The 15,056-nt window shown below is 44.7% G+C and overlaps 1 protein-coding gene across 1 annotated transcript; it reads left to right on the plus strand.

Annotated features, from left to right (window-relative positions):
• The first annotated feature begins 620 nt into the window (after positions 1–620).
• Positions 621–15,056, plus strand: LOC145304223 (uncharacterized). Its single transcript, XM_080146062.1, has 8 exons — positions 621–736; positions 1,466–1,538; positions 2,528–2,581; positions 2,760–2,901; positions 3,854–3,959; positions 5,103–5,197; positions 12,733–12,849; positions 13,513–15,056. Exons 1-8 carry the CDS (start codon positions 711–713, stop codon positions 13,581–13,583), a joined length of 684 nt encoding a protein of 227 aa, XP_080002188.1. The 5' UTR covers positions 621–710; the 3' UTR covers positions 13,584–15,056.

Consider the following 15,056-nt stretch of genomic DNA (forward strand, 5'->3'; position numbering starts at 1 on the left):
GGTTATACCTTATTCCTGAATTTAATGCCCATTGTCCTATCCCTTTAGATCTCTGCATTTTAGGGAGTTGAAAATCTTTCTGAAGGTTAATATTGGTCTACTTGTGGTAGTCTTTCAGCATTTAAAGCGGTGTATTTCCTGCAGGCTTCCTTTTAGAGATATTGTATATGTATGTATTTCTCTCATTTTGTGATTTTTATTTCTTCAACTTTTATATTATTAAATTCATTAGCAAGGTTAAGAATTCTGGAAAATGATATAACTTTTAACACAGGGATCTAAAGGGATAAGACAATGTTCCATAAATTGATGTACAACCCCCATAATGATACACAAAATTATCCCAATTAGTGATTGAAATGTTTGGACATTCAACTAAATTAAACAATCAATCGAAATTCAACGGAATTCCCCATAGTTGTTAAGCCAACGAATAAGAAGACGTTATAATAAAACATTTGGGACTGGTTTGATCAACACCCCTTAAAAAAACTTACTGCTTTCTATTATAGGATGATTTAATTGTTTTTCAGAATTTTTAGCCTTGTTTTTGATATACTCTTAAAGGGTTTACTTTATGTTTACCTAAAATAATTGCATTTCATCTAAATATTCATTTGTTATAGATTATAAAATGACCTAAAACTTCGCGGATTTTTTTTCTAAATTGGAAGATTTTCTATGTGATATTATAAGAAGAAAAAGTTGCAATGAATCTATCCGAAGATTTAAACAGGTAAATTTATAGACAGCTTTCCGCGGATATTGCATTTTAAAAATATAAGATTTAAACCATTTTTGTTAGCGCCGAAGGCCCGGGCTAATAAAACTGGTTTTAATTTTATGATGTTTATTTTATAAGTTATTGAAAATTGTCTGTAATACAATGCTATGCATGATTTTTCAGTATAGCCGTGAACCGGTTCTATTCAAGCCATACGGTTCTATGAATTATAAAAAAAAGTCTGTGCTAAAGAGTAGGATGTATGTTTGTCTGTATAAATGGAATTTTGAATAAGCTATTTTGAAGCAAATTTATATACAATTTTGTTTATATCTTTAATTTAATATTCTGCTTATTAAGTTTTGACACTCCAAAAGTGTTCATGTTCGCTTGTTCCACCATTTGATTTTAGGGCTTTGCTTTTATGGATGTTGTAGTCCTTGTTTCATTTTAAAAAGGAATCATATTATATATCATTGATTAGATTAAAACACTAGATGGGGCAAAGGGGTTAAATAAGTGTATATCTCCATCGCAGTGTCCTTGTGCCGACTCTCAATTAGGTCATTAAAAATCAACCAGAGGTGTCGTTTATATTATTATAGCCAAATTAGCAGAAAATAATTTTGTAGCAGACGAAAAAGCTCATTGAAAAAGGAAGGGAGGTAGTTATCTGTATATACATCTATACTATAGATCTGTTTTTATGAGAAACTAATAATGTTGTTTTTTATATTTTAGTTACTTAAAGAAAAGTGCGTCTACTCCGTCCCTTTCAAGTTTGTCCAGTAAACTAAAACTACCAACTTTTAAGGTAAAATTACAATTAGTGGTTGAAATGTTTGGACACTGAACTTAATGATTCAACCAATCAAAATTCAATAAAAGTCCCCAAATTTTTAAAGCTATAAGAAAACGTTATAAAACTTTGGGGACTAGTGTAATAAACAGACTTGTTAACCGATGAACCGATACGGTTCTCCTTTACAGTGTAGCTTCTTATCCAGTAAACTAAAACTACCAACTTTTAAGGTAAAAGTGCTTTTTATCCCAGGGATCTAAACGGATAAGACAATGGCAGATAAATTAATGTACATCCCCAATGGTGATACACAAGAATAAGATTACAATTAGTGGTTGTTGACATGTTTGGACACTTAAATAAATGTTGTTTTGGCTGCTCGTAGTCCGTTTCCGGTCCGGGTTGTCATCAGTAGGATGAGGGGGGGGGCGTGGGCTTATTGTTGGGGCTCTGGAGGAGGGCGTTGAAGGAGAGGAAGGCTGGTGAAACTTGGATGAGAGGAGAGGAAGGCAGCTACATGGGTGGGATTTTGTACTTAACTAAATGAATCATCTATATAAATTTCATTAAAAGTCCCCAAGGTTGTTAAGGAAACGAATAAGAAAATTTTATTTTAATACTTTGGGTATTTGTGTATTAAACAATCAAATGTCCCCTCCCTCCCTGTTCTCATCCTCATATAAAAGTAACAGGATCTGTGTCTGTCTGTCAGTGTGTAATTGTATCGAAGGGTCATGCTTTTCATCCCAGGGAGGGAGGGGACAATGGACTGTTTATTAGTCTAGTCCACAAAGTTTTATAATAGTGTTCTTTTTTTATCGTTGGCTGTACAACTTTGGAGACTTTTATTGAATTTTCAATAGGTTTGTTTTTTAAATGAATACCTAAATGGGTTGACAATACTTTTTTGTCGGGGGCCATTTATCATTCAAAAAAGATAAAAAAAAAACTGTCCAAAGCATAGGTATTAGGTATTATATGAATCTTCTCAATTATTTCAGACTCCGTTTGGAGCCCCAAGATCAGAAGATGAGGAACCATTTATCGAATCTCAGGTATAGATTCTGTGTGTGTGTGAATGAAAAATACTTAATAGGTATAATAGAACCAGCGGCTACGCCCCTAAAAGTCTCTTTGAGCACTTTAGTTTGGGGGGGGGGGGGGTGGAGATCCTTTGGTACAGACAGACAGACATTCTATTACCACCCTATATACGGATTATTTCTTGCCTAGGACATTGAATCAGGCGGAACCAGCGGATCTTTTTGGTCTTCCTGGGGGGGATCTCTGGAGAAACCTCCCCCTGAAAAATCCTGGTTTCCAGCACTCTCCAAGAAACAGCGAATTTTCGGGTTTATGACCAGTTTGATTCTAGGTAGGTACTTCATTTACCAGGGAGGAAGGGGACTTTGGGCTTTTTATTACACTAGTCCCCAAAGTTTTATAATAACGTTTTATTATAACAACCTAGGGAACTTTTATTGAATTCTGATTGGTTGTATCATTAAGTTGAGTGTTCAAATGTTTCAACCAGTAATTGTAATCTACTGAAAGGGTAAATTTGTGTATGATAATTGGGGATGTATATTAATTTATCAGCCATTGTCTTATTCCTTCAGATCACTGGAGTTTATGACAAGTTTGATTCTAGGAATTTCCTCATTTTCAAAGGGTATGAGAATAAAACCAGTTATTTAGCCCGGAGATGCCGAAGGCACGGGCTAAATAAACGGGCTCCATAAATTGATATTCATTCCCAATGATCATAAACATCATTACCCCTTGTATAGCTTACACTTAGTTGTTGAAACGTCCGGACACTCATCAACTTAATTAGCCAACTAATCAAAATTCAATAAGTCCATAAAGTTGTTAAGAAAACAAATAATAAAACGATGTTATATAAAATAAAAGTTATCTAGCAAAACAACAATAAGATATTTTAGAAAGAAAAGAATCTTGTTAATAATAGATTAATTTTTGCAAAATTGCTTAAAAATTCCACGAATTTAATTCAATTATTTATCAATTGATTTTTAAAAAGCAACCATAAATTGTTTGGTTTTTTGTGGGGGGGGGGGGGAGTAAGCATTCCTTGGACTAAATGTATAAGTATTGAATTTCATGATTAGAAATATTGACAGAGGAAAATTTGTTGTCAATTCAGGTTGCTAATATGTTCCTCATATTGTTCAGCTCGTTCATCCAGTAAAGGGGATTAGCGGTATTGTTAATTTATTATTTTAGCCAGCTACGAGTATCCCTATAATAGAGTACAAACAAATCTAGTTCAACATCCAAGTAATAATATATCCATTATTATTCAGGTGTGATATGTTTTGGATTGGCATCAGCATACATTCCCTTCATTGTACTGAAAGCTAGAAAATTTTCTTTGCTGTTCTCATTAGGAAGTTTGTTTACAATTACTAGGTAATGTATTTCATAATGTTGTATGATGATTCCTGTAGAAGTTAGGTACAATTTAGAAAGTATCCCACTATATAATTCATTGTACTGAAAGCAAGGAAATTTTCTCTGCTTTTTTCATTAGGAAGTTTGTTTACAATTACTAGGTAAAGTATTCATAATGTTGTATCATGATTCCTATAACAGTTAGGTACAATTTAGAAAGTATCCAACTATATAATTCATTGTACTGAAAGCAAGGAAATTCTCCCTGCTGTTTTCATTAGGAAGTTTGTTTACAATTACTAGGTAAAGTATTTATAATATTGTATGATAATTCCTGTAGCAGTTAGGTACAATTTAGAAAGTACACCACAATATAACTCTTTGTACTGAAAGCTAGGAAATTTACTCTGCTATTCTCATTAGAAAGTTTGTTTACAATTACTAGGTAATATATTCATAATGTTGCATGATGATTCCTGTAGTAGTTAGGTACAATTTAGAAAGTGTACCACTATATAACTCATTGTACTGAAAGCTAGGAAATTTTCCCTGCTGTTTTCATAAGGAAGTTTGTTTACAATTACTAGGTAATGTATTCATAATGTTGTACGATGATTCCTGTAGGAGTTGGGTACAATTTATAAAGTGCACCAAGTCTATGTCCTTTTATTGTATTTAAATTTTTTAAAACAACTTTTTTAAAAAGTTAAAAATCATCGACTTTTGTAATATTTATTGAGTCCTAGAACCATTAGGTACGATGCATTAAGCTAGCCATCTCTTAATAAATTTAGATATGTCAATGATAATATTTAGAATCCTGTAGTTAGTTAAGTAATTTTGAGAAAGATTTTGTGGAAATTTTGTTTTATATAGTGTAAGGTAATATGTCTGTCTGTAGCTAAATATCTCGTAAATGAGGGTACGATTGGATAATTCTTTTCAGGGTAGGTTTTAGGGTATTTTCCTGACATACCCGTCCTCCCCTAGAGGCTAGGGTCGCAGAATTTCTAATTGAAGTTAAATACCTATCAAATCTATTGTTTTGAAATCTCATCTAAATCTTAAACATGAAGTTATATGAAATACACCAATTTGCAAGTAACTTAAATTTGAATCTAGCAAAAACAAAATTAAATTAATGCTGTTAATATATTTTAGTTTTTCATTCCTGTATGGGCCTTGGAATCATGTCCGACACTTGTTTAGTACTGAAAGACTGCCCTTTACACTTATCTATCTATCATCACTTACTGGTAAGTAACTTACTGACGGACGAACGGACAGACAGACAATATGAATTATAGAGTAGCTTCGCTATTAATAAGAACAGAAAGACTGCATTTTACACTGCAATGCCCCCCTCCCCTTTTTGCCTCGTGGCCTAAAACCAACATAAGAAATAGATAGTGAAAGGTTTTGTGGTAATACGACACCCAGACGGACAGGCCGTTTACAGAGTTGCTTCGCTGTGACTTATGATAACAAACCCCCTGCACTAATCTTATTATATCACCATCTATCTCATGACCGCTGTTGACCCCGCAACCCAGCGGTCAAACTGGCCTGCCTAAATGTGGGGAGGGGACTCAAACATGCAACTATCACGCGTCCCTCACGCGCTTATATTACCGGGAGGCATTGCCTCCCCTTTTACCACCGCTGCCCCCACAGCCTGTCTACCGCCGGGAGCTAAGCCCTAGCGTCCCACACCCCCTTCAAACCTAACCATTGTTATAATCTGTTGTATATATATAGTAAACATAACTTGTAAATATTATTCAGTTTAAATATATAATTTCTGTATGCTTGAATCCTGCTTGTTTGTTTGGTAGAATAATCAAAGGCTAGGGCTCGTTGAATCCGAACTCGTTACCCCGTGGGCCGAGAACGCTCGGCTTACCAGAACTTGGTGTCAGCTGTGAGATCGAGCCTTACAGAAACTAGCCTATTCTACCTCTGATTGGACCCTTTGGCAAGTAAGGGGACAATCAGCCGCCAACTGAGAAGCCAACTGACCCGTGAGACGGCCTTTTTAGGTCGAATTTCCATCATTTTGAACGCAATATGTGGGCCTCTGGCCTACGGCAAGCAGATTTAGCCTGCTAAAAGCGCCAGTTAAGACGCTTTTTCCGTGCTGTGTAGGAGTAGCGCTAGGTGCGCAGCCACGGCAATCGGATAATTTAGCTCAGACGGCTACAGAACTGAGTCTAAATTGGCAAGTGTAGCTGGGACAAGCCCCAGGACACCCAGGCCAAACCTACGAGACAGACAGCTGGGTGCTGGTCTACTTAAGAAGGCAATGTGTGGCTGCGAAGCTTCAGCACACAAGTAAGCCCTACCACTGCGACGGATAGCAGATTTTGAGCCACAGGCACGGCAGGACGGGACATTCCCTGCCGCTGCCCCCCAGGATTCGAACCCGAGGCGCTGCAGGACGGGCCATTCCCTGCCGCCATTTTCGGGATTCGAACCAGCGGCGCTGTAGGACGGGCCATTCCCTACCGCCGTCACCCCTCTGAACCTTGCAGGACGGACATTCCCTGCTGCCAGTGCTTCCAGAATCACACCTAGAGCTCCTAGTGATAACAACACATAAGTGTGTGTAAATGTCAACCAAGTGATAAAAATAAATATAAATTGTTGACCCAGTGATAATTAATAAGCTCTAGTGATTCGAAGCTACAGTCTAAGCCACCATGGTAAGCGATACCACCATAGCTGCGGTTCGGCCACCACCGAAGTTTCTGCCAACCCCAGCCGAACGAGAGGCCCCCTTGTCTCAAGGGCAGGACCTCCACTTCCCCTGCCATGTCAGGGTGAGGTTTCCTACTCCTGACCCTGCCCAGCATGTACAGGTTGATGCCATGATCGATTCTGGCAACCGTGTACCAGGGTCTGCTGTAATTTCTGAGCACCTCATGCACGCGATGGGCGTGCAACGCATGTTGATTCCGGACAACACCCAAATCCTGACTGCTAACAAGGAAGGCCAGCCCCTCCAGGTAATAGGAAAATTAAAAGAGTTATATATGGCAGTCTCACACACCCTTATACTCCATCTATACCACGTGACTGTGGTCCGGAACCTCTCACACCCTCTGAACCTAGGAGGGTATTTTCTCAAGGAGTTCGGAACAAGGCTCTGTTTCGACATGCAACCACCTTGCTTGTGGGTGCGTGGGGAGTTTATCCCACTCCGTGGCGTCCCCATTGATCGGGAGACAGCAGAGAGAGAGCTAAGTTATGAGGGGCCTCTGCCAGGCCCCCTGCCCGAGCAGCCGCGTGTGGTTGAGAAAGGCACACACTGGGTGGACGCTGCGCTCAACGCACACAAGGGAGCTAACCTGCTAGCCATGGGGTTGCCCCCAGTGCCCAAGGTGCCGAGGGAGAGCCTGCCAACAACGTTCCCTGAGATCGCCAGCCCTCCAGAACCAATCTTCTCCGCCGACACCTTTATCAACGGCCAGCCGTGTCCACCTGGCCCCCTCTACCTGGGACCTCCAGCCAGTCCACCAGCCAAGCCCGAGTCCAGGCCCGTCAAGTCGCGGTCTGATGTACCCAGAGCCACACTCAACTCTCAGGCCTCAGCCTCTCCCGGCGCCGTGCCCGTCAAGTCGTGGCCGGCTGCCCCCGGAACCATGCATGGCTCCGCTACCTCAGCCTCTCCGAGCGCCGAGCCCGTCAAGTCGCGGCCGGACGCCCACGGAGCCAAGGCTGGACCCAGCACTTTGGCCTCTCCCAGCGCCGAGCCCGTCAACTCGTGGCCGGACGCCCTCGGAGCCACCCCTGGCTCCGACACGTCAGCCCCTCCAGAAGCCGAGCCCGTCAAGTCGCGGCCGGTGGGTCCCGGAGCCAAAGCTGACCCCGCACCAGCCACGTATAGGCTAAGCGCTGTCACTCCAACTGATGGCCAGCCACCCCAGCTCCGCACAGCCAAGCGGGTGGTCCTGCCTGGCCGCGGGGTCATGGCGGTCCCTGTTGAGCTAGTAGGCCATCGCACCAAGGATGCCATCCAACTAGCTGCCCCAGAACAGAGGTTTGGGGAGGATCTTGTTATCCCAGAGGGCCTGTATGCCCACAGGCCTGGCTCCACCACTGTGTTTAGAGTACTGGTGGTAAATGAAGGGGAGATGCCCCTCTTGCTGGATGCTGGCCTCCCAGTGGCTGGGGAGCTGGTCAAACCTGACATTCTAGAGGTCTCTGATACGCCTCCCCCGCGTCTCCACTCGTTCCAAGAACCTGCTGAGCCTCCAGAAATGCAGGAGTTGTGGGAGGCCCTGGAGATGGAAGACAATGAGTTCCTACGCAAGGACCCCTTGCTCAAGAAGGAGGTCTGGACTATGTTGTCAGAATACAGAGACGTCTTCTCTAATTCTACCCCCGGCTGCACAGATGTGGTTGAGTTGCAGCTGCGCCTCAAGCCAGGGACCCAGCCGATCCGCCAGAGATTCAGGGATCTGAACCCGCGGCAAGAGGCTGAACTGGAGAAACAACTGGACACCTGGCTACAGGAGGGAGTCATAGAGCCGTCAGACTCCGCCTGGAGCAGCCCCCTGGTGCCCATCAAGAAGAAGGACGGGAGCACCCGCTGGGCCGTCGACTACAGAGCCCTCAACAAGTGCCTGGAACTGGACAGCTACCCCCTGCCTAGGATCCAGCAGTTGGTAGAACGAGCTGGCGGGCACCGTGTCTACAGTGCTTTAGACGCGGTGGCCGCATACTACACCATCCGTGTGTCCGAGGACAGCCGGCCCTGCACCGCCTTCACCACCCCCAGGGGCTTGTATCAATGGAAAAGGATGCCCTTTGGCCTGGCTACGGCACCGTCTGTCTATTCCAGGTTTATTGCAGGGGTCCTAAACCCACTAGGCACAGCCAACCTCCAGTCATACCTTGACGACGTCCTGACTTTCCACCAGGATACCTGGGCCCACCTGGCCAGGCTCCGAGAGGTCTTGGAAGCCCACCGCAGGGGAGGGATCCGCCTCAAGCCAGCCAAGACCAAGCTGTTCCGATCCAAGGTGGATTATCTGGGCCACACCCTCAGCCGTGAGGGGATAGCCATGCAGGAGGACTATATTGACCGTATCCTGGACTGGCCAGCCCCCGGCACCCCCAAGGATTTGCTGGCGCTGCTGGGGTTCTTTGGATACTACCGCCTGTTCATCCCAGAGTATGCAGACCTCACCTACGAGATGAATCGGCAGAAGACGGCCAAGACCCTAACCTGGACGCCTGAGATGGAAGCCCAGCTGCTGCAACTCAAGGACAAGTTCCGCAAGGCCCCCATCCGAGCGCCGCCCAGGTTTGATTTGCCAGCGGTGTTCCAGCTCACCACAGACTTCAGCAGCCGCGCCATCTCTGCCATACTGAGTCAATGTCAGGATGGCAAGGAGAGGCTGATTGCCGCCGTGGGGCGCAAGACAACCGACCCTGAGACGCGCTACCCGTCCTGGAAGGGAGAGATGGCCGCCATTATGTATGGGATCCGAAAATTCCACGGCATCTTGTCCTACCGCAGCTTCCAGATCAACACTGATTCCTCAGCCTTGCTACAGATGAAATCACTGAACACCTCCACAGGGATGGTGGCCCGCTGGCAGGAGGAGCTAGCGGCCTTAGACTTTACCGTCTGCCACCGGCCTGGCACCCAGAATACCAACGCCGACGCCCTCAGCCGCCGGGAAGATGCCAACATGCCAACGGCTAGCGCCGAAGAATTAGCAGAGCAGGCTGAGTATATCCACAACCTTTGCCAGCTAGGGGAGTCCGCAGCTAGCCGGCCCCCTGCCGCCCGACTGGATCCAGCTAGAGTATTGGAGGCCCAGACACAGGACCCCCTTCTGCTCCGTGTCCGCCAATGGGTGGCTGACGGCAAAGCCCCAACTAAGGCTGAGCTACGTGGCAAGGAACGAGACGAGCAGCAGTACGCCAGCCGCTTCCCAGCCCTGGGGCTTGACGAGCATGGCTGCCTCACCACCACCGACCAGACCCTGACAGGGGAGAGGACAAGATACCTGCTGCCTTCGGCCCTCCAGCAGGACGCGTTCTTTCTAGCCCATGGGACCCCCATGGCTGGGCACTTTGGGATGGACGCGACTATCGCCCGCGTTGCCATGCACTTCTGGTGGCCCAACCTGGCCCGTGACATCCGTCTGATGGTACAAACTTGCCCTGAGTGTGTCCAGAAGGTTACCAAGGAGAGACTGAAGCAAGGGATCCATGTGCCCTCCCGCCAGGGGTATCCACAGCAAGTCCTATTTATCGACCTGGTGGGGCCACTGCCAGAGACCCCAGCTGGGAACCGCTATATCCTCACCTGCCAAGATGGGTTCAGCCGGTTTGTCAGCCTCTACGCCATCCCCAACAAGCGCACTCTCACGGTGGCTGAGACCCTGTTGCACCGCCACCTGGCCACGTTCGGATGCCCCCTGAAGATCCATTCCGACAATGGAATGGAATTTACCGGCCAGGTATTCCAGGAACTGGCCTCCAGGCTTGAGATTGGCCTGACACATCCACCACCCTACAACCCGCAGTCCAACCGAGTGGAGAGGTTTCATAGGACGCTCAACACAGGCATGCGCCTGTTCCTAGACAGAGACGATAACAACTGGGAGCCCCACCTGCCTGCCATCGCCTTTGCATACAACACCAAGGCCTGCAGATCCACTGGCGTGACCCCGTTCCTGGCCTTCTTTGGGAGAGAGGCCAAACTTCCGGTGGACATGGTACTACGGCTGCCAGAGACCGAATATGCTTCAGTTCCAGCCAATGTCCAAGCTCTCTTGCAGCGCTACTATGCAGTGTATGATGCCATCCAGCAGAAGGAGGAGGGAGCCATCCGGAGGAGCGCGGCAGCTTACGAAGGCACGGCCAAGTATGAGGTTGGAGACTTGGTCTGGTACCTGGCCCCCCGCCTGGTGCCAGGGAAGGCAGCCAAGATTACCAAGAGATGGACTGGCCCCTGGAAAGTAGTGAGGAAGGCTACAGAAGTCCATTATGTCATCAAACCTGCCTCTCCAGTAGCCAGGATCTCAGAAGTTACCGCGCATGTAGGCCGACTGCGCAAATACACTGGAGATGTGACTGCCCACCAGATCCCAGCAGACATCCAAGTTGATATGGACGGCGACGAGGATGCCACCGAGCTGCCAGTTGGAGCGGCGGCGCCCGCAGCTAGCGACCCAGGACAGCTCCCAGTGCACCAGCCAGCCGCAGCCGCCCCACAGCCTAGCGGCCAGGATCGTGACCCAGTAGAGGAGAACCTGCAGGAGCAGCCCAACGAACCACCGCCGCCGCCGCCCGTCCCAGAGCCACCCAGAGATGCCATCTGGAATCCTGACGCGGACATGGAGAACCTGCCAGCCAGCAGCGAGCCTGTAGGAGAAGAACCAGCCACTGCGATGGAAGAGGCCGCCCCAGAAGACGAAGCTGAAGCCATGTGCCCCCTGTTGATGACAGCCATCCCCATCCGGGTAGGAGCTAGGAGACCAAGCAACCTGAATCAAGCAGGCGCCCCCATGGAGTTCTATGCGCCCTTTGCCATCGTCATTCCCCCCTTAGGAACCACCAGAGTCTGCCTAGGCCTCCGTGTCCAGTTACCAGCCGAGGCAGAGCTAATCCTGCAGACGAGGCAAAATTTCCAGCGGCGGGGCTTGGCCGTCGCCAACCCACGCCTAGAAGCCAACCAGGAGCTGACAATGCTGATAACCAACCACAGTCAGACCGAGCAACGAGTGTCCCAGGGAGCCTGTGTAGCCCGAGCTGTCCTCCATCGAGCTGTGCCCCAAGAACTGCCTGTCCTGCGCAGGCATAGGCTGTCGTATCCCCAGGTTCAAGGCCTCGTGGCTCAGGAGCCACGCAACCCTTGAAGGGGAGGTTGTGGTAATACGACACCCAGACGGACAGGCCGTTTACAGAGTTGCTTCGCTGTGACTTATGATAACAAACCCCCTGCACTAATCTTATTATATCACCATCTATCTCATGACCGCTGTTGACCCCGCAACCCAGCGGTCAAACTGGCCTGCCTAAATGTGGGGAGGGGACTCAAACATGCAACTATCACGCGTCCCTCACGCGCTTATATAACCGGGAGGCGTTGCCTCCCCTTTTACCACCGCTGCCCCCACAGCCTGTCTACCGCCGGGAGCTAAGCCCTAGCGTCCCACACCCCCTTCAAACCTAACCATTGTTATAATCTGTTGTATATATATAGTAAACATAACTTGTAAATATTATTCAGTTTAAATATATAATTTCTGTATGCTTGAATCCTGCTTGTTTGTTTGGTAGAATAATCAAAGGCTAGGGCTTGTTGAATCCGAACTCGTTACCCCGTGGGCCGAGAACGCTCGGCTTACCAGAGTTTTATGGCAACTTTTTTTCTTCGTGTATCTGTTTATTTTTTTATGCTAGGTTAGGTTATATTTAATAGGGAACCACAGTTGTGTAGATCAATCTAATAATTGTTTTTGTCTCAGGCACCCTGTATTTTGCCATGGCCCTACAGAGCACAGTTTTGATGTGCATATCTGCTGTCGCGCGGATTAGTGGTTGAAATGTTTGAACACTTAACTTAATGGCATTGGGATTTTTATTTAATTATTCCCCAAAGTTTATTGATAAAGTTTTCTTATTTACTGGCCTAACAACTTTGAGGACGTTAGTGAATTTTGATTGGTTGATTCATTAAGTTGAGTGTTCAAACGTTTCAACCACTGTCTCATTCCTTTAGATCCCTGTAATTAACCAGATTAATCTAATTATTGGTTGTTATGTTAAGGCACCCTGTATTTTGCCATGGCCCTGCAGAGCACAGTTTTGACGTGTATAGCTGCCGTCGCGCAGATTGTTGCCCTTGTATGGTTCATTGTCAGCTACGTACCTGGCGGGCAAACAGGTATAGTTATCATTTGTGTGTGTGTGTGTGAGTGTGAGAGTGTTTGTGTGTATGTGTGTGTGTGTGTGTAGATCATAGCCCTGGTCTGGTTCATTGTCAAACAGGTTAAATTGTTGTGCAAGTCAATTTATCCTTCTATACAAGTAGCAGGATGTCTGTCTCTGTGTCTTTACCGAACGTTATATGGTTCTCCTTTACAATGTAGCTTCTCATAGCCATAGGTCCTGCAAAAGGTTATAACTAGTTAGGGATATCTCAGATTGCCTCCCCCCTGCAAAAAAAATACTTTAATGAAAATTGAAAATTTGGGGTGGGTCGACTTCCCTACCCCCACCTCAAGCACCCCCAAGTTCTCAAGAGACAAAACTTGTTAAACCAAATATTAAACATAAACCTAGTATATTCACACAAAAAATACTATGTATCAATGCTGGAAGGTGCTTAGAATCACTTGCTCTTGTTCGTGGATAGTCCCCTTTAGGCTGCTAATATAGTCCTCAGATATAGTCAAATACGTTCCTCCATGGTTAGGATAGGGGACACGACGGGGTAAAGTCCTAAGGAGTTTGTGTGGTATTAGCCAGCTGGGAGAAACATATTTGATCAGGGTAGAATCTCTCACAATATCCACAAACTCTATACCTATTCATTTTAATATTTTAGGGCTGAAATTTTTCTCCAAACTGTGTTCCGGACTCTGCAGAAGTTCTGTCAATTCTTCTCTTCCACTTTAAATAAACAAAATAATCGGATCATGGAAAGAAAACGAAGTAGCGGGTTTCATCTTTTTTTTTGGGGGGGGGGGGGGTAGTTAAATGTTAACTTTTACCCCGCAGTGTCTAGTAAAGTATGACTAAACCCGCTACTTTGTTTTCTTTCCATGGCCTTAATAATCATATTGTTTTGATTTAAATAGTTTTTAAACTTTAGGTGCTTTTACATAAAGTACCTTGTTGAGCACTGAAAGCCCCCCCCCCCCCTAATTTTTAAATCAAATAAAAACAAGATGGGGTTGGGTAGTTTTCCGTTTGTTTGTTTATTACTTTAGGTCGGATTAGGCTAGGTTATGTTGGGTACTGGGTACATGATTAGGGAACCACAGGTATAGGCCCTGCAGGGGGAATTTCAGTGTTGGGATGGGAAAGCACCAAAATTTTTGTTTCTTTGGTAAAAAAAAGGCTAATTCATATGTGAAATGTCATATTGATATTTGATTTATTTAAGTTTTTTTAAAACGGGGAGAGCGGATATGACATTTTTAGCGACCAAAACTAAAAGTTAAAGGAACTCTACTAAAAAGAGCAACTGGAATTTTTGTTCTAAAAAAAGTTTTGTCTCAAATGATTCAAAATTGTTTCATTTTGCAAGAAAAGGCAAATACAAGTCTTTTTTCCACAGTCCCACATTATACATCGTTAAAGCAACTGTTGTGCCCAAGCTGAAACTCTTTTTTTAGTTGAGTTCCTTTGACTTTTAATTTTGGTTTTAAAAAGCGTCACAACCACCCTCCCCCTTTTTACTTAGCATTTATGATTCACTAATACAGTATACAACCAAAGAATTGACATTAAACCATCCTTCCTCAATTTTTTAAATAACCCTTTTAAAGAGCGAAGCTTTTCTACATTAAGTTCTGTTCGTTACAAATAGCTCTTACCGTTAATTTAGGCATGTTAGAACTGTCCTATTGATTTTAAACTTTATATGATGATTCTTTTAACAATTAGGTACGTACGACTTAAAAAGTGAAGCAACTCTACTCAACATTTGTAATGTTCGTTTGTCTTACTGTCTCTTATTTTTGAGCTTCGCTTTTATTTCATGTTTTCATCAGAGAGAGAGAGGGGACAATGGGCTTTTTGATACACTATAATAACGTTACCTTATTCGTTGGCTCAATAACTTTGGAGACTGTTTATGAATTTTGATTTGTTGGTTTATAAAGTTGAGTGTCCAAATGTTTCAACCACTAATTGTTATCTACAGAAGGGATAATTTTGTGTATTATCTTCGGGGATGTACATCAATTTATTGCGCATTGTCTTATCCCTTTAGATCCCTGTGTTTTCATACTTATTTAATTTTTTTACTAAGAGTTTTACAATAATTTGAATGTGTGTAAATTTTCTTGAATATAATTGTGATTATTTATATAATTATATTTTTATAAACATAACTATCTAAAATAAATTTGTTACTATATTTAA

Source organism: Acartia tonsa, chromosome 13, assembly GCF_053477335.1.
Source record: "Acartia tonsa isolate MP-2025a chromosome 13, ASM5347733v1, whole genome shotgun sequence".
NCBI lineage: Eukaryota > Metazoa > Arthropoda > Copepoda > Calanoida > Acartiidae > Acartia > Acartia tonsa.